Source organism: Pterocles gutturalis, unplaced genomic scaffold, assembly GCF_000699245.1.
Source record: "Pterocles gutturalis isolate BGI_N339 unplaced genomic scaffold, ASM69924v1 scaffold23390, whole genome shotgun sequence".
Taxonomy (NCBI): domain Eukaryota; kingdom Metazoa; phylum Chordata; class Aves; order Pterocliformes; family Pteroclidae; genus Pterocles; species Pterocles gutturalis.
Window position 1 is genome coordinate 8,158 of NW_010141465.1, and position 20,355 is coordinate 28,512.

At 42.5% G+C, this 20,355-nt stretch overlaps 1 protein-coding gene across 1 annotated transcript; it reads left to right on the plus strand.

Annotated features, from left to right (window-relative positions):
- Window positions 1-384: 384 nt before the first annotated feature.
- On the plus strand, window positions 385-14,177 carry WIPI2 (WD repeat domain, phosphoinositide interacting 2; the record flags this gene model as incomplete). The annotated part of the gene is made up of 11 exons (XM_010084051.1): window positions 385-467; window positions 4,660-4,829; window positions 6,056-6,152; window positions 6,733-6,830; window positions 7,286-7,378; window positions 8,218-8,288; window positions 9,215-9,322; window positions 10,071-10,235; window positions 11,219-11,326; window positions 12,483-12,580; window positions 13,471-14,177. Coding segments are annotated over 11 exons (1,204 nt in total), but the record flags the coding sequence as incomplete, so codon positions are not given.
- Between the last annotated feature and the right edge of the window lie 6,178 nt (window positions 14,178-20,355).

A 20,355-nucleotide genomic window follows, 5' to 3' on the forward strand; every position in this document is an offset into this window, starting at 1 on the left:
CTTGGAGGTCACCTCTGATGATGAGGCAATGATGTAATTGGTTTGCATTACATTATTCAAGTCATCATCTTTCCTCCACACTAAAGCTTTTAGTTTGTCTGGAGAAATCACCATTATGAATTGGGCAGCAGGCTTACATTAAGCTGTGAACTCTAATTTCCCAAAATGTGAAGCAAGATTCCACACCTCCAGTTCTGAAGCTCTTTGGCCTTGTCAGAGTTGTGGAAGCTATTTGTGTCTGTCCTGGCTTTTTTCAGTCAAGCTTTTTATCACTTTTCTTGCTGAGCTAACCCAACTGGAGTTTTAGAATGGGGTAAGAATCTGTCTAAGGGTAATTCACAGCTGATTTAGTTTATGTTCCTGACTGGCTTGTTTCTTTTTCAGGTCCCTTGCAGTTGGCAGTAAATCAGGCTACAAATTCTTCTCTCTTTCTTCTGTGGACAAATTAGAGCAGATCTATGAATGCAGTGAGTATCTTCTTTTTTCTTTTTTTTTTTTTATTGCCTCAGTTGGCTTAATTTGGGAAGACCTGTTTCCAATATACCATTATCAAATGAAAAAACAAAGCCTTGCTTTATTTTTTCTTTAATCTTAATATTTGCTGTTAGAAAAATGCTTTTTAACATAAGTGCAGGTTTAGTCTTTCAAGAGTAAATAATCTGGATTCCCATAACTTCTCAATACTGATCACAGTTCAGGAGGATATCAGATGAAAGGGAGGGAGGCTTGGGGGAGAAGCGGTATCCCCTGTTTTGCCAGCAGTTCATTGACTTCCCTTTTTTGAGGTGTTAATAAGGAAACTATGAATGCTATGCGTGAGGATCCTTGCTTTCTTATGAACTCCATGTGAACAGATGGTACCAATAGCTGTGATGTCAGCATTTATAGTAGGATCCAGGTGTTTCATGCTACACAGCAGAGTTGTCTTCAGACTCCATTCCCTAAGTGACCTGACCCTGTGGCATCTTAAGTTTGAAAATAGTGTGTGATTCAGATCACCTGTTACCTGTGGTGACAGCCTGTTCCATATACAGGCAATGGAGAGAAGCAATTGTGAGGTTCAAATTAGGCACCTGTGGCCAGGTTAAATTGTGTTGCAGCTCCATCTGCCTGCGTTTGAGTCATGGTCTGGTTGTACTGGTTAATGGGTGGCTTGAATTCCATTTTATGCCATTGAGTTTAGGTACCTGACCTCTGTAGTATGTTCGGCACTTGCAGTATCTGGCCTGATATCACCCCAGGAGGCTCGGTGAAGATGACTCCTGTTACACAAGACACTGAATAAATATACTGAGAGAGACTGAACTGAACTTTGCAGGACTGCTTTTTCTAGGAAGTCCTTGAAAGAAAAAGTACAGATTGGATCAAGTGCCTTGCTCAAAATCTTGCAATAAGTTGATAAAAGCAGCTGGGATTAGATGTAGACCTCCTGATTCCAGTCTTGTCTTCAAACTGTTCTGGGATGCGTGTATTGGCTTAACCTCTTTGATGTTGTCAGTTTTCTCCCATGAATACAGAGCACAGAACGTGAGGTAACATTTAGTAGAAAATTTGATGGCTTGACCTGTGTAAGCCAGCCTGTCTTGACCTCTGCTCATAGGGAAGGCAACGTCTGCAGCAGACCTAAATATTTGAGATCTTTATTTTTTGTACACAGTTAAATATTTTTCAGTCTTGGGCTTGCAAACCATGCCTGTTGAAAACTTGATACGGGGGGTGGAGAGCTTCCTGTGTGTTGGCCACCTCCTTTCCGCAAGGAGAAGTATCTTGGTCTCCCAGACACATGCCTGAATTAGTTTAAGTGGGTCTAAAGACTTTGTGTTGTTTTGAGTGAGTGCTTAAGGTCCTTAAGGACTCCTCCCTCTCTTCAGTAAGATTGATCTGCCAGTTCTTGTGTAGGTGTCTAAAGTAAGCTACAGGATATGCCCCAGCTGTCTTGTTTTTGAGAGTACAACTGGAAAAGAATGGGAGGTTTCTTTGCTCCCATCACTAACTTCTACTGTGACTCTGTACAAATCGCCTAACTCCCTGCTCAGTTGATCCCCCTGTAAAAATAATTGTTAGATTGGAGGGTGCTTTGAGGCTTAATGAATGCTTATACCATGCTTCATGTTCTTGGATTAAAAATGGAATAAAGCAGAGCTGATCATAATCTAGCTGGTTCTAACCAGCTTGTCTGTGATGCTGCATGCTTGTATTTATGAAACTGAAATCTTGTTATGTATTTGCTTGTTCTCCCCTCACTGCTGATGCTTAAATCATTTTGCAGTTGTTCTTTTTGTTCTTAGAGTATTTTGAATCTGAGTTTCTGGTAATGCTCGCTCGTGTAGTGTAAAAGAGAAAATACAAATAGGAAGAAATACCTCATTAACATCATTGCTATAGGACTAAACTAGTGATTCTAAACAAACGGGTAATTCGGAAGCATACATGACTTGGCAGCTGTGAAGAGATTTTATCACTTCTTCCTGTTAGGGGAAGACAAAGGAACAGAGGTGCATCCTGTATTTTTCAAGTGAATTTAGTTAAAAGCCCATCACAAAGCCTTTCTCTAAAGGTAACTGTCTGTATTGTAGTAAGTCTCTTTATGGTGAGAGGGAAGGATTGTCTATACCTTTTAAGCCTTTCCTTGTTGAAAGTTTTTTCTTTTGTCTGTGACTGCTTAGTTCTTGATAGCGCTCTTCCCTGCTGCCTACACTTCACATCAGTACAGCTCAGGACAGCACCTTTTCCCTTCTGAATCTCTGCTGCTGTTCCTTCTCTGAAATAGCAGTTCTCATGAACTGAATCCCAGAAGCTCTGTCTTCACACAGTTGCCCCTGAATGGGGAAAGAAGCTGTGCTCACCCAGCAGTAGGGAGCAGTCAGACTGTGATTTTTGGGTTTCTGTGTACTGGTCTTCTGACTCTTGTAAAAGGATGCCATCATTTTGAAGGACTCCAGGCTTAGATAGAAAGCTGATAACCTGTACTGTGAGGTATTTGAGAATCTTTTCTGTTACAAGTCTGATTCAAGGAACATGGACCTCTGTGTTTGAAATTCTATGCATAAATTTATTGAAGCAGATTTTTGTACTTCTTTTTCATGTGTTGTGTGTGGCATCAGGAAAACAGGGAACAATTCCTTGTAAACAAAGTCATTTCTAGATTGCATTATCCCTGTTGCAAAAGTGAGGAAATTGAATTTTCAAAGCCTGTGTGAGCTGTTTTGTGTTCTCTGGAAAAGCACCATATTAAATACGAGATATGGATAAAAGTCAATTATGTTGCATTGAATACTGAAAATGCTTAGTATGAACCTGCTCCTCTTTCCCAAGGAGGCTATTTCTCTCTCAAAAGAATGTAGAGCATTAAATATTTTCTGTTCTTTTTCTTGAAATAACTGCCCAGAAAAAGCCCTTTCAAAGCAGACATGTCACACAGTGGTGGCATGGTCATATGCTGAGAATATTGGACAGAACTTTTTGGGGGGAATCTCTGTCGTCACTGATGAGAACAGTGCCAATTATTTCATGTGTGTCTTGGCCAAAATAGAAGCCTTCAGAAATAAGCGCCTTTTTTTTTTTTTTTTTTCTTCTTTCACTGGCAGTTTCACAGTTTGGAATGTGTTAAACATTGAGCTAATCCAGATACTGACTTCTGAAAAGTTTGGTTGTTTTGATGGATCAAGGCTAAAGATCCAGTTCTGTAGTGGAAGGGCAAATGTAGCCCATAGCTGTGGGAATGCCACAGAGAGGAGTAAAACTTTCTCCTACTGTGAAAACTATGTCAAGTATGTGTCTGGGGCTTTTGGAGGGGAGCTTCAGGGGCTGGGCAGGGGAAGCACACATGCCAGGGTAACTGGTGGTGGGACTCAGACTCCTACCAGCCTGGGCCAGTACTCTACTATAATCAAATGCTCTGAAAGTGCTGCTTTGCCTGAGATCCTGGACTCTCCTGCTGTCTTCCCTACATATTGAATGGTGACTTGTGTTCCTCCTTTGTCTCCAGTGCTTCCGTAGTAGAATGTGTGACAAAAGTAACACTGTTTTATGGCTGCATGTACATGCTGGGTTCAGTGACTCCTGTACAAATTGTTTTTAGGGACTGTCAGGTGAAGGATGGTAAGTGTGAAAAATACTGCTCAGTGTCAGTCTTATAACAACTGAGTTTACCAGCTTCTTTGAGTACAATAACATTTCTTTCTTCATGGAGAGGTGTGCAGAAACTCCAGGATTTTTGGTTATCAAAAACCCTTCCATGCATAGTATAGTTCTAAAAACAGAACAAAACACACACACACAAAAAACAAACCACAGACCCTGTGCTTTCCTAGATTTCTGCAGAAATAAGAGAAGAGTGTAAGATTCTGGAATTTGACAGTTTACTGTTTTTTGTGTGTTTGGGAATTTTTCTGTGTTGGATCTTGGGCAGGGGGAGTGGATGCTCTGTTCTGAAGTGTAAACTTGAATGACACCTTGGGAGAGGCAGGAAATTTTTGTAAATAGCCATTGCTGTGTAGATTTTCTGCTTTAAAACCTGTCCTGTATCCCACCTTGACTCTGAGCTGTTGTGGCAGAATGCTTGTGGTGTTAGACTGTATTTTCTTAGCCAGTATTTCCTGATGATATGCATCGTTCTTCTTCCCTGAAATCTATTTTTCCTTCATTGTGATTCCTCAGCTGACACAGAAGATGTGTGCATTGTGGAGAGGCTCTTCTCCAGTAGTCTGGTGGCCATAGTTAGCCTTAAAGCTCCACGCAAGCTGAAAGTTTGTCACTTTAAGAAGGGGACAGAGATTTGCAACTACAGTTACTCCAACACCATCTTGGCTGTCAAACTCAATAGACAGGTGAGTAGTAATTTGGACTGGGTGGAAACAGGGGAAGGGGTTGTGGATTTTACTCTGGCACTTCCTCTGCTGATTGATGTCCCTTCCTTTGGTGATGGAATTGCTATTTTAAATTAACTTGTACTTTCCCAACTGTAGCTTCTGTATGGCACCTCAGTACTCATATTTGGTTAAGTATTTTTGGTCCTATGTTTATGTATTTACTTAAGAAAATGCCCTGAGTAAACTGGGTGTGCTTTGAGTGGGAGGTTGAACCAGAGACCTCCTGACGTCCCTCCTAGCCTGACTTGTCCTGTGATCCTAAATGTGAAAGTGCGTGAAACTGACAATTCCTGTTCAGGCCTAAACTTAAAGTTGTTATCTATTCACTTGTTATGTTTTTAAATACAGTTTGCCGAATTGTTTTAAAAAAAAAAATTACTGAACTGGTGAAATTTTTGAGTTAAGTACCAGGAACCATAGTTTGTTGTATTATTAAATCATTAGTAGGCTCTTCTGCAAGACTTCTCAGTCTTCAATAAGTTCATTCAAAGTAGAGAGAATGGCATCTGGAGAAGAAGAATCTTAGTGTCCATCCCCACCCTCAAAAATCAGGTGTGGGAAGATGGGACTCCTATCATACGGGAAACAGTGGCTAATTTGATTTCTGGCGTAACGAGGTAGCATTAAATGAGTAACATCTTGTTAGTCATCCAGATGTAGTCTACAAAAGTGTAAATGAGATGTTGAACTTAAAGCTTTAAAAAAAAGCCCCTCACAAATGATAATGAGTAAGTAATAGGGTCTGTAAGTGGTTAAAGTCTTGTATGTTTTTGCTGATTAGCTGAAGCAGAAAATTATTTTCACGTGGGAATGGGCCTCTTTAGGGGGGGAAATACAGAAGGGCAGGTACAGAATAAGAATTAAATAGCTTTAAATGAAGGTTTCTGGCTTGCTGACTTAAACTAGTAATGTAAATCATTTTCATTTAAATCAATTTGCACTAGCGTGGTTGAGAGAAGTGTCAGTTCAAGGGACCGAGTGTAGTATTGCGCTGTTGAAGCCTTGTCAAGAGGTGTATCTTGTGTATCTTCTGTCAGACTCTTATTTCTTCCCATCAGGTGGGTACAACCTTTTCTCTATTGGAAGGTAGCTGCTGCATTTTTGAATACAATTTTTTTAGGATTGATAAATTAATGTAAACTCCAGTTTGATATCAACATTTTGTCTTCTTTCCTGTTGTCTAGAGGCTGATAGTATGTCTGGAAGAGTCTCTGTATATACACAACATACGAGACATGAAGGTATTACATACAATCAGGGAGACACCTCCCAATCCTGCAGGTAAGGATGTTGTCAGGAGCTGACATAACTCTGAAAAGTGCATTCTGTGACAACGTATGACATTTCTTACGGGGAACTGCAGCATTGTTAATTCCACTTTCAAATAAAAGTAACAATCAAATACATGAGTATTGTCTTAAAGCCTTCCTATTTAATCCAGGTGAGGTTTTTGAGAACAAATAGCAGACTCTGCCTTAAACTGCATCTTCCCACTATTTTAGTCTCCTAGAGTGGATATGTTGAAATGTTAGAAAGTAGTAGAGATACAAATTGAATTTTGCCAGCACTTTGCATAGTTAAAGCCTTAATGCTTTAGGAGTCATGGCAGACGTGGGAGATCATGCTGCTTAATTGGTTGTTGTAGCTCTATTGGTATTCTTCCTTTTCTACTTTGTATTTAACTTATGTTGAGTAGTTGAGTATGTTGCAGGTTGACTCTGAGATTACTCATCCTAGTTCTGTTTCTGTTGCTACCTTGTGAGGGTAGCTTGAGTTATCTTTGTAATATTCAAATGGCATCAGAAAGTTTTACTTTGTAAGTTTTGGAATTTGCCTCTTTCTGTTTCTGCATCCCTTCTAGGGTTATGTGCTTTATCAATAAACAATGATAACTGCTACCTGGCCTACCCAGGAAGTGCAACGATTGGAGAAGTACAAGTCTTTGACACCATCAATCTGGTAAGGATCTTTCTGAATGCTATTTCCACTTCTAAAGAGGCAGTTTTTGGAAATGACTTAACTTGCTCAGAGACGAATTACTGGACACTCGGGTTCCTCTACATCAGTTCGCAGTATCTCTTATAGCTAGGCTTCACAGAACATCAGCAAAGAAAATACAGACACTAATATTAGATTTGATGTGTATATTTGGGCAAATGGGTGGAGCAAAGTAAAGTAATTTCTGTTTGAATTATCTTTTAAGTATCCTTCTGCTACTTGTACTCTCTATGCACATGCTTCATTTACAGTTTTATCTACTTAGCAGTTACTGAAACAAATACTGAAGCTGTTGTTTGTTAAAGTAAGACATATATTTGCCTTGAATGGTCTTAAATATGCGGCCTTAAGCTGCAAACATGTAACTTTTAACCTGTACTGTATTAAGGTTGTATTTTATTGATTCGCTCCTGCAGAGAGCTGCTAATATGATCCCAGCTCATGATGGTCCCTTGGCTGCTTTGGCATTTGACGCAAGTGGTACTAAACTTGCCACTGCATCAGAAAAGGTAAGGTGGCTTTTTATTGACTTGACAACAGTAACAAAAACTCAGTTAGTTTCTAAGCATCTTAAGTTTAATCATGCACAATTCCATGTGCGAGTGCCAAAAAAGAAGGCCTACCGTTATAATGGCAAATCTAAGTTAAGGACTGTTAATGATATTTGACACAGTTTCCATGCTGTGAAATAATGGATAATAAGGTTATTTAAATAAACATATTTTAATCTGGCTGTAATCAGGGCAATGCTCGTAAAGTGTTTCTCCCTTTAGCGCAGGATGCTTACTAGAAATTAGGTGTCTTGTTTTGGTGCTGTCTTCCTGATGAAGACAAGGCCCTTAAAGTCAGAATAGAGGGAAGTGTCTTGACCAGTCTTTGGCACATGATGACAAATGATCTGTCTAAATTGTATAAATCAGAAAGTCTGAAGCCTTCTGCTCTTTGAGTAATAGGCTTAGAATATAAAGAAATTAGAAAGTCTGAAGCCTTCTGCTCTTTGAGTAATAGGCTTAGAATATAAAGGTGTAACTGATTGCATCTGATAAAGGCACAAAGACATCCAGATGACTGTACTTGTCTGGTGTGGTCATTGTCATGATCAAATATGATAAGAAGGGCTGTTCTTGATGCTTCTCTCCATGAGCAGTTCCCACCTCTTGTTGTTTCTCTACTCTTCAAACATATCCTACAAACAAGCTCCATAAGTATTCCGTGCTAGTATGTGGTGTGCATCAACAGCAATAAGTTAACAGCAAAATGATTTGCTGCTTGTAGTTGTACTCAGCTCACTACAGCTAATACACAATGAACGAACTTGAAGTGAAAAATTATTTTTTTTTCTTTGCAGGGGACAGTAATAAGAGTGTTTTCCATTCCAGAGGGACAGAAACTCTTTGAATTCCGAAGGGGAGTGAAGAGGTAAAGTTCAACTGGGCTAATTATCTGAAGCTCATTCCTTATCTCCAGTATGTTCTGCAATTGAGCTGGCATCCTGGTTTTTGCTTATTTTCATCATCATTTATGCCTGCCTTTACATTTATAGCAATTTCAGCTTGAATGTCTTCCAATTTCACTCCTTTGGACTTGATTATTCTACAAATCAATCCTGTCAGAATTGTACTCCCTCTTGCCTTTTTAAAAATTTGCTGGTGAGGGAACTTGTTCTGTGGGTCACCTTTTGTCAGATACGTTGTATTCTTATGGCAGTTGGAGGAGGTACATCTAATTTTCTCGCTCTCTTCTAAACCCTTCTAGTACTGTGATCATTGATAGCCATTATGAAATGGTACTAGGATTTGTGGTAGTAGTAACTCTGTGGTTCTACTGTACTGCATACGGAGGTAAGGCTGAGTTCAGAGTGTTACTATTTGGCCCCCATATCTGCTATACGTCAGTGGTGAACATCGTTAATGGGGATCTCGCTCTTGAAGTGCTTTAAGAAGGTATCGGAGAATTCAGAACACTCATTATGGACATGTTCTTTTTTCTTATTTGGGAAGCAGTGGTGACTGAGATATCTGCTTAATTATTAATTAAGCCAAGTACTTTGCCTTAATTGTGAGTCCCCTCCAGTCGATGACAGGAGAAGAAGAGCAGGTGAGTCTGCTGTGCAGCCACAGTTCCTCTCAGCTCTCACACAACAGCTCATGTGAACATTATGGAGCTCCTTAGTGGTGAATGTGCAGAAAGACTCTTACCTACCAAAGTGGAGAAGTAATATTCTCATTTAAGGCGATTCCCATGAGTTAGTTAACACTACCTCTCTTCTTACACCAATTGATGCAGTACTAGAATGTCAAAAATAATGCTTCATTCTTTTTCCTTTCCTTTTTTTCCCCCCCTAGGTGTGTGAGCATCTGTTCATTGGCTTTCAGCATGGATGGCATGTTTCTGTCTGCATCCAGTAACACAGAGACGGTGCATATCTTCAAACTTGAGACTGTGAAAGAAAAGTAAGTTTCAGAGGTGCCTTAGATTTTTCAAGGAAAAGGCTTTAAAGTTGATTATACTCAACAGGATGAGTTCTCCAAGTGTGGACAGACTTCTTTTGAACACTTCTGTAAAGGGCATAAGAAGTCACTTATGAAGCAGCAGCTGTAGCTCAGCTGTGTACTGTTCTCCCAATGAACAGGAAAGGTTTCTGCCAAAGAAATCGGCCATCCTTGGCAGAGGAATGTGGAGCGGTTCTAACATCTTCAGTTACACTTGTGTTTCACCTCTGACATCCATATGGAAGAGATACTCGACAATGCCTTCCAGCTGCCCCTAGGGCTTTGAAAGGCACCAAGTTGTAAAATGTTCCTATTTATTGTTTGAGAGGACAGTCTTATATTTCTGTGGAAGTTGTTGGAAACAATTATTTGCTTAGTGATAAACAGGTGAATAAAATCTTGAAGTGTAGTGCTTTTCCAGTAGATCTTTCTCGTGTATAATGAACCTTACAAAATGCAGTTTTATAAGCAGAAGTATCAGTTTACAATCGAACATGCTTAAATAACAGGCTGAGGGTATTTTAGGACACATTGTATCCTGTAGCATAAATGCAGTGCATTAGAACTCTCAAGAGTGTTAGTTATTTCTAAAGAGAAAAAACAGCTGCTTATTGTCTTTAAAAAAATAAAAAGATGCTTCCAAGTGGTTGCACACTTTTCTCTCTAATGGAAAGGCAAAGCTGATCACTTCTGTTCTTCTGACTTGTAGACCTCAGGAAGAGCCTACAACCTGGACAGGATACTTTGGAAAAGTGCTGATGGCCTCAACAAGCTATCTACCCTCTCAAGTAACAGAAATGTTCAACCAGGGTAGAGCCTTTGCTACAGTCCGCCTGCCGTTCTGTGGGCACAAAAACATCTGTGCACTTGCCACGTGAGTAAAGAAATTGAGCCTGCATTCATCAGCCACTGGATTGCCACATTGGGCTGTGGAGAGGCTGACACTGTAGAACAGAACCTTCTCTCCTGCAGAGTGGGTGGTACACAGGGCAATGGATCACCTCTAATCATTTCAAAGCCTCTTCCAGTTGAAGAGAAATGTGTTACAGCTAACACCTTACAGTCCTGTGAGGGGAAGAGGGAAAGGCATAATATTTAGATGAGAAGATTTAAAGATGTCTTTTAATTTTTGAAAGACGAATGTTGAGAACAGACCCGCAGGCTTATGGCGTTTGCTTCCATTAGTGCTACAGGGAGTGATACTGTATGTTGTGTTAGGGAATTGCAAATCTAGCCAATCCAGAGTAACCATTAAAGAAGTCTTTGAAAGCAAGTTCGTATTATTCTTACTTGTAAAACAGCATAGCATTCATTAAAGTTAATTTTGACAACTAAGCCTAATCTTTATTCTGTCTTCACCAAAGGCAGGTCCCGTTTTGGCACAGCTACCAAAGCAATAAGCTGAGCAGTAGTAAACTTATTTTGTGAGGGTTTTATAGTTTTTATGCTAAATTGACTTCATGTCTGTACTCTCACTTCTCTGATCTCAAAGCACCCTTTAAGCAATAATTAAGCCTTGTAACATTTCTGAAATCAGTAAACGCTTCCTGTTAGGATATTTGTCTCTGGAGTTGCGCGAAGCTTGATAACAGGATGGTAACTTCTGAATCTCTTTTACAGGGTTATATCTAAGTTGCTTGATTCCTGTGGCATTCCATTAGCCCCAAAATGTGGTTATGCCTTAATATTTTTACGCATAGTTCTTTCCTAGGTGCTCTGTCTAAATGGTAACAATGTTCCCTGTCTAGAAGCAAGAGTGTAGAAAATAATGGCTTAAAATCATGGGAGGGGAGGGCAATGTGCTGATACAAAACTTAAGTTCTCATTAATCTGTTGCTCTCCTCTAAAACTTTATAGAATCCAGAAAATACCCCGTTTGTTGGTGGGAGCTGCTGATGGATATCTCTACATGTACAACCTAGACCCCCAGGAAGGAGGAGAGTGCACACTAATGAAGCAGCACAAGTAAGTCCATACTAGCTGAGAACTGTTGTATTTTATTTTTTCACTAAATCCAGTTTGTTCTTAAACTTGGTTTTGTTCTGTAGAAGTCTAACTTAGAACAGCTCATTTCTTTAATCTTTTTCCAGACCTCTGATACGAGTAACTTCAGAATCCCCCTGTGCCTTCCTTCCTAGTATCTACTACGCTAAGCGCTGCTTTAGCAGCAGAAACTTAACACTGTTCGGCTGCAGTCAAGGATCAATCGCTGTTAGCTGTGTGATCCTGTTTCCTCTTACTTGGCAGTCTGAGTTGAGTTACTTAAGCAAGAACTTGAAATGTGTGACACCATCCTCTTCATCAATAAATGAAGTGGTTACAGAGATGAGAAAGAGATGTTACTCTGACTTCACAGAGGAGAATCTGGCCTATGAAATTTTCTGTATTCTCTCTCTACCGGTGTCCTTATTGACTTTTCTTGCATATAGGCCAGACAACTAATGTTCTGTAGCAGTACTGCAGAACACTCAAGGAATATATGGCAAGCTGTTGTTATTTTTTAGTAAGGTTTGGCAGAAAAAGCTAGAGTAATGTAGTCTGATTACTATCTATTATCATCAATCATAGAATTAAAGCAAATAACTCACAATGATAATTCAGGTTTGCAGCTTTGGTCAATCTATAATACTGGTCAAAAATCATACCTTTATCAGAACATTTTAAGGTATGACCTCTGGTTTCACTTGTAGATGAAGTCTCAGAGGAAGTTCTTAATCTCTGAAATGCTGCAGTACCTCCACTAGAAGGTTTTCTTGTATATGTGTATGAAGCAGCCACTTCTGTTGTGGACAGAGCTCAAGAGACAATCTGTAATATTGCTGATGGGAGTGGTTGCATTCTTTCTTTGAGTCTTGTTTCATAGCATCAGCTACTAGGATTTAGTTTCTGATGCCATGTCAGAGGCAAACATGTCGCTGATGTGTCTTTGGTGTTAAATATGAAGTGTTGTCAGATGCTTTCTTGACAGTCCTCTGGAATGGAGGGACCAAGTTTCTCCAGTTGCATTGTGTATGTTTATTATTCTTGCACATCTAATGAGATACTCTTCTGTAGCTGTCAACTAAAGCAGCGTTATGTCCAGGTAGATCACCTCCCCAGCTAACCTCTCTCTGCTTCGTAGGCTCGATGGCAGTATGGAGCCAGCCAATGAAATTCTAGAGTCTGCATCCCACGACCGGCCGTTGGTAGCGCAGACGTACAGTGCCGCTGTGACTAAAGGTACATATGTGCCTTCCTCACCCACAAGGCATGGTAAGGAGAAGGCTGGAAATGGGGCAGAGAGCACCTCTGCATATTGCTTCATTCTAGATGGCTGCCTGAGCTCGTCTCCTTCAACGCTGGGCTTTTCATAACTGCGGGTGTGATGTGGAGCATTGGTGAGCAGTAGGAAAAGAGCACTTGTGATGTGCAGTAGCCTCCTATAGATAGATTGCTCATCTTTGCTGCTTCCTGAGTAGAACTTTGTCTTGAATTGTGGTTGATTACTGTAGTGATAGTTGCAGTACTTGCCAAGTGGTTCTTGAGATGCCCTAGCACCATTATTTCATACAGGAGTTCTGCATCCACGCCTCATGCAGAGCATCTGAGTTATAGTCCCCCACTGTTTTTTTAACAAGGTTGATATGTGCTCCTACAGTTCCTTTATGGGAACAGTGACCTTTTAGCCTGATTTACTGCTCTGTTAAATTGAGACAATGAGAAATTGGTTAATGCTGCAGCTGTCAGAGTGGAGCTTCTACCATCTTTGTATGGCACTCGGGTCACTACTGTCTTTGTATGGCACTCATGTCAGTGCCTCAACTGCAAAGGAAGGACAGTCTGCATGTGTAATATCAGTTATATGTAACAGTTGCAGCTGTAATGCTGGGTGGAGATTGAGAAAAACATTAGCCTGCCCAAAGCACAAGTATGCATTGCTCATACATAGAGTAGTTCAGTTTTGATCATAAACTCCTTGTGGCTTGGAGAAACACAGTCATAATAAAAGCAAGCATGGGGTGGCAGTGAAACTGTTGAAGTGTAGTGTCTGGTACTTCAGCTCTAATCGTTTACTTTGGATCCTTAGTTTGTGCTCCTGATTCCCTAACTACTTGTTCCTTTCTCTCCAGCCTATACGGATGACCTGGGTGCCGTGGGTGGAGTTTGCCTGGAAGATGAAACCAACTCACTGAGATTGGATGAAGACAGTGAGCATCCTCCCATGATCCTTCGGACAGACTAAACTCGGACCTGTGAACTCACTCCTGAAGCAGAGAACACTGGCTTGATGTTTCTTGAGGAATCTCGTGTTATGCTGCTATGAACTTTGACATGAGTTGGGAGAGAGTATGACAGACTCTTACAGTTTTAAGTCGTAGCTGTAGTTCTAATTCTATACAATTGGAAAAATATATGGTTTTCAATTCAGTGGCTTTTAATCTTGCTTATCTATTTTAGCTGTGTTTATTTTTTTTGTTGCCAAAACCTGCTGTTTGTGCAGCCCTCGGAGCCTACTAGCTTTGCATGCATTCATGTGCCAAGCAAGCATAGGGGGGGAGAGAGAGAGAGAAGCCACTTTATAACAAACCCAAGTTTGTATTTTTTTTACATATGTATATAATATTTAGCATATATAAGGAAGGAGTAGAGAAGTGGTTCTGGAAGCTGAGACTAGTTCTGCACTGACAAAGGTCCAAATGGTTTCCTGTGCATGGGCTTGCAGGCATACCTAGTGACTGACATGCAACCTTTCAAATGCAATGGCCTGTTTTTTTGGGTTTTCCCACCCCTTTCCTGGACCATTTTGTTAATTAAAATTCCTTCTGAATGTTGTGTATTTGTGGGACTGTTCTGTTTGTTGGAATGGAAAACTGGAAGTGTTTCCCTGCATGAGGACATAGAATATAAAAAGTGCCTTTACAGGGAAGAAAAAGAATTGCTGCAGGAAGAAAGGTAGAATGAAGGAGGAATTGCGAGAGACTCTTGTTTGTACACGTTTAGTACTTGGATGCCTATAGCCCATAGTGGCTGGTAAGCTTGTGGTTTTCTTTTTTTAGAGAAGACTTGGAGAAAAAGAAAGCGCATTCCTATAGATTGTCTTATTTCCTTGGCAGAGTAGCAATAACCTTTTTTTTATACTTTTTTTGAATTGCCCAAAGCAATGATCCTCTCAGGCTGGATGGCAGTCCCTGTAGAGTATGGCAGCCCCACTCTTTAAACTGCCTTAAGGTTTTGAGCTGGAAAGCATAGCTCTCTGTTCGTGCTTCTCTTCCGTCAGGGGCTGAGTGTACTGCTCCGATAGTGAAGGATCATGACTTTTTTTTTTTCCAGATACTGATGTAAATATAAATGACTTTGAAAGATTAATTTTCTTCTGGGTTCTCTTCTGCTAGGTAGCAGTGCTTTTTTTAATATATATTTCCCCTTTCATCAGAGTACCTCTTGCGACGCACTCCGAGGACTGGTTGTCTCTTTGGCAGTTTTGGAATAACTCTTTAACTGCCCTGACCCTGGCTCAGACTTTCCAAGGCTGAGCAGTGCTGCAGACTATTTTTAGGGTTGTAATGTGCCTTCTCTTCAGTCTTGGTTAACAGTTAGTGAGCAAGTAATTAGCAAAGTACCTGGTGAGTGTTACTTTCCTTTGCCAAAACGAGCCTGCTTTGCCTTTTGTGTAGCAATGTGGGTTGCTTCCTTTCCGTCTACTGACTGCTTGCAAAGGAATAAAAATAACAACAGACAAGTAAACTGCAAATCTTGAGAGGAGGAGAGAAGCTGAGTACTCCAGCTACATGTGAACTGCCTACCACAGCCGGACAGTGATGTGCTTTTAGGATTTGGTCCTGTTAACAAGTCTGCTCTCAAGCAATAGCCGGCAGTGGTCTTTGTCTCCCAAGCCCTGTGTGGGCAGGTGGACTTCCCCTTGCTCTAAAAGTGCAGAAGATGGTGGTAGCCCCTGCCAGGAGAGTTGCCGGTGTCAGTGAGGCTACTGTTAGTCTGTGTACGTGGAAGATCATCTTACTTTATTCACTGAAAACCCTTGACTATTGGCTGGAGTGGCTTGTGGTGTCCTCTCCGGAACCCAGCCCATTGAGAGCAAACCCCTGAGCCATGCTGAAATCTCGCTTAGTCTCTTGACTTTAAGCTCTGGCTGACAACTAGATTCCATAGTCTGGAATTATTTTTTTACTGCAAGTGCTATCAGCTTTGCTGTGGAGCTCATAGCTGCAGAGTAAAATACGAGTCTTGAAGTAAATACAAGCTCAGTGAGCTTTGCTGGCAAACTGCACCGCCCAGGAGCTGTCAGATGTCTGATCCTTCCAGCCTAAAGCTGGTAACATTCCTGAGAACATACTTGGAGGCTTGGCACAGACTCCAGAAGTAGAGTTAGCAGTAAACACACGTAAACAACAAAGGTCTGCCAAGCACACAGGTTTTACAATTCCTGAGTGTAACAAAGGCTGTGTTACACAGAAAGGTATACCCCTTAATGTAATTACTGACTTTACTACTAAAAATTGAGAACACTTATTGTACAAATGTTGCCCCTTCCTTCACTTTTACACCTTATTTTCCACAGGTGAGTTGGGGATCCCATACTCGCTGTACTTATGTCTTACATAGGCTGTCGCATGCTCCTGCTCCTGAGGCACACACTGAGTCGCTATGCCCTGCTTGGTTCACTCTTAAGTAGAAGCTAGAAGCCAGTTAAAGTATCTTTTTTGTATTTTTGTAATTGGGAAAATCTTTTTAGAGAGCAAAAGTCTTCATACTGTGGGGTTAGTGACCAGCACGGAGCGAGGAGTGTGGAGCAGGTCATTTCTGGTCCCCACTGACAGTGAGTTTAAGAGTGATGACGGTTGTTTAAGTTCATTGCATGATGATATAAACTTTTTTCCAGATAGAATATGACTTAATACCATTTCCTCTGATGGCCTTGGGCCCTCAGTAACCACCCCGGTGTGGTATGCTACCAAAGTTAGAAGCTTTTCAGGTTGGGGTTTCATCCCAATGACACAAAGATGTATATTTTTTTTTTTTCTTAAACATCCCAGAAATGCTGTTTGCAGCCGTATCCTCACCTGAGCATGGGGCAGGTGATTGCACTGTTGTGCTCTGTGCATCGGGTGGTGTGTAAACACTTCTGATGGTCTAGCAGCCCTGGGTCCCCAGGGTGAGCCTGGGAGGCTCTAGCCCTGTGCTGTGGCCATGGGCTTGCAGTCATAGGACACGGGAACACCTATACAGCCCCTCTCATTTTAGGCTGACCTTCATTGGAAGGACAGTATTTGTTCTGTGACTGTGTCTGTAGGTACAGAGCGCACTGGTTGATAGCTTTTTTAACGTCATAGAGGCTTGCGGGCAGAGATAGAAAACTGAAACAACCAAAGCTGGGGAGGGGGGAACACTTAAATTGGAATCCTAAACTCAGGTCACAGTGGGATCTGTTCCCAGTGAGTGCCACAGGGAAGGAGCTGTTTCTCTGGATGTGCAAATAGCTAGTAAGTGTTCGTACTGCATTGCTGTCTCGACATCTGTCTGTTTACCCTACTTTGTATTCTGGTTCTGAGGCAGAAAGCTTTTATCTGCTCAGGACTCTTCTGATGTCACTGTTTCCAAAATACAAGTGATGATATGGATCTAGCAGTTAAAAGGCTGGGCCTGGCAGGGAAGGAGGAAGTAAAAAGCATCAGGAGGTTAGTGAAAGCTGCTTCTTCTGAGGCGCTGTTCAGCGAGATGTTTGTGCAAGTGCTCCCTCTGGGATCAGCCGCGTGCATGCACCTCGCTGCTTCAGCTCCTACGGAAGCGAGTTCCTTGGGCCTGTTTCTGCAGAGAGTGGGGGTAGAGGTAGTAGGTTTTCAAGTCTGCCTGAATGCAAATAAATACCTGAGAACACTCTTAATACAGTGCCAGGTGTCTGTACAGAGGAAACTTGCATCCGACCTATGTGTGATAGTAAAAAAGGAGGAACAAACTGAAGAGCTGACAGCTCTGTGAGCAGGGTAGTGCAGAGCCCTGCGAAGCTGATCAGTGGAGCGCTCTTTGTTGCATCCCATGCTGTGCTGCTTTGGCTCTAATCATGGCATTAGCCCCAAAGCAACATGCAGTCAGACGGTAGAATTTCTCTCCTTGTAGGTTGCCGAGCTGCTCAGTGTACCACTTGAGTGTGCAGATGCTCTGCTGCTGTTTGCAGAGTGGCAGGAGTCTTTGTCCAAAGCTTTGGTGGGGATTAATCCTGCATAGGTTTGGGAAGTTTTGTTCTGTGCTCCAGCTGTCCTGCCTAACAGTCACCTTGATTTAACCTGTTAACATCTGAGAGCAAGGCAGAGCATTTTCTCCACACGTGCAGAGCAGGCCTTTGTTTTCCTGGAATCTGTGCTGCGCCGTGAAAGGTTTGCAATGAAGAAAGTGAGGCTCTGACTGTAAATCCTCTCGGATTCCAGTTGCACAACCAAAGGAATTCAGCAGATTCCTGTTTTTCTAACCATCCTATGCCTTGATTTTAACACACTTCAAATTGGCAACTCTCATCTTACACTGCCTTGAAAATAACAGACAAGAAGTTTTTATTCTGGCTTGCAAATAGCTCCAGTTGTGCTCGTTACAGATGCCTCAGTGCTGTGGCTTTGACCATGCGGCTGCAGCGATCTGTACGCTGCCTCTCCCTGCGCTGCCTTTTCATGTGTCCGACTCGTTTCTCAGGAGTGGTGAGTTGTTCCCGAACCTGTAGTTCTGGGTTTCTATGGGGTTGTCGACTCAACCTTTGTCTACTTGGATCTATTTGCTCTTGCATTTGCTTCATCACCTGGAAAAAAACCTGCCTCCTGCAGCGCTCACTCACTCTGGTTGTTACGTGTGTCGGTAAGCGGAAAAATCTGTCTAACATTCCATCTCACCAAGTGTCTGGCTTTCACTGCTAGCCCATCGCTCTTTGTAATTTTATAACTGCCTAAGAAATTAAATCTGTGTTGTGATAAGTATGCTGTGTCTTCTTCCTTTTGTTTGCTGCTTGGAGATGGAGCTGGATAAGATCAGGGCGACGCTATGTGTGTTCCATACTCTGTAGCCCAAACCAAAACGCCAGCGGTAACGAGCCCTCAGTCCCAGCTCTGCTTTGTAGCTACTCTCAAAGACAGCCATCAGCATGGGTTTTGCAGACTGGCGAAGGACAAGCTGAGTTTCTCCTGGCACATCTTGCTTGCAAATGTAATTTTCCCTTTTGTTCCTCCTTAAAGCTCCTCGAGGGACTTGTACTCGTGCATTTTTTTTCTCCTGCTCCTCAGGTGAGTTTAGATAACTTCCTTTATTCTCTTTTCTGGGCTGCGTCTGAAGCAGTGCTTTCAAACACGCACCCTGCTCGCTGTGCTGCCACTTGTTGCTTCTCACCTTCAAGCCCAGGAGGAAGATCTGCAGCATCTCCTTTTCCATATGTATCCTTCCTTTTGCAAAGCCACGATAAACGCTCTGATGGGGAGGTGCAAGAGGAGGAAAAGCCTTTCTGCTCTTGCTAGCAGTGGTGGAGTGTGCGATGATGAGGCTCTCTGTGTTCTCCTGTGTGAGTGTTTCATCATGAGACCTCGGCTGTGAGCTGCGGACGCCTGATCCAGCTCCGCAGCGCAATGCTGTCCTGCTGGTGCCGTTTGTGTGCCTCCGTTCGCTTTGGGCAGAATCGGCGATGGTAGCTCAGATGAGTGTTTCTAAACTCTTCATCCGGCTGCTGGTGATGTTTCCCATCTGCCTGGAGCAAACTGAAGACCTGAGAGAAGCTGCTGGTGGATTGAGGGAGTGGCAGCAACTTGCAGCTGCGGTGATGATGCTAACAACTCCTCTGTGCCCCGCGCCCCGGATGGATGCGGTCATCCAGACCCACCAATGTTTCGGGAGGTACGACTGCCCCTCTGCTCCTGCACTTGGAGGACAAAGCAGAATATTCTCCAGTAAGCATGGGAAAAACTTTGAATAATGGGTCAAACCCAGCCCTGAACCAGGCAGCCGCGGCTGAGTTCAAATCGGCAGTTTGACGTGTGCTGTTACTGACTCTGGCCCATTAAGCCTAAATTCCCAGGGAAGGGACTAAGAGATCTCAGCTCCAATTATTCATCCTATTACAAGAGTAGACGTGGACTCGTGCCTGCGTTCCCAGCACACTCTCTCTTGGTAGTGCCTAGGCTTTTGGGTGTAGCTGTGCTGTGGTGGTCCACCCAGTGACCATGCACTGAGACCCTTTGCTGCTCAGGACTCGACTCCAAGATGAAATATCTAGGAACAAAAGCCCAGTTTGGGTGTTAGCAGCCCAACTCCATGGGCTGTGGCTGTGCTGAGTGTGCTGCCAGGAGCGGAGATACTGGGCAGAATGGCTCTGGTGGGCTCACATCCACCGCAGCCTCGCTGGTTTGCAGCAAACCTTTGCAGCATCACTTTTTAGAGCAAGCAGGGAGAAGGCAGATGCTGGGGCACGCTGGCAGAGATGAGCCCCATCCCTGCTCCAATCCTGCCTGTGTGTCCCACTGCAGGCCCTGCTCCTGGCTGAACACTCACCTGTCCCTGAGCATCCACCTTTCATGGATCTAATCTGGCCACAGACAGGTCTGGGACAGGCCCTTGGCAGAGACTTCTTCCGCTAATTAATGGTGTGATGTGAGCTAACGAGGGCTTTCTGACCAACCTCCTGGAGTTGAGGAAATCTAACTCCTGCTGTTCCATACCTTGTTATTTTATTATTTTTTTTTCTAGCAGTGAGTTTTATTCAATTGCAGGTTATAATACAGGATTTAGAGATTGTTAAGTCCAGGTGAGTCCACTACACAGGCTGGAGGCTTTGGACAGGATTTTGATATTCCGGATATGATTTTGCAGGGGCAAGGATGGTGCTGGGAGAGGGCAGCTTGTGTTTGCACGGTTTGGGGGCTATGCTCAGGAACACCAAGCGATGCAGGGGAACAGGCCCCCTTTGTCCATTTGGTGGGGACAGACTGTCACCTTTGGGTGCCAGCATGGCACATACCTGCTTAGCACCT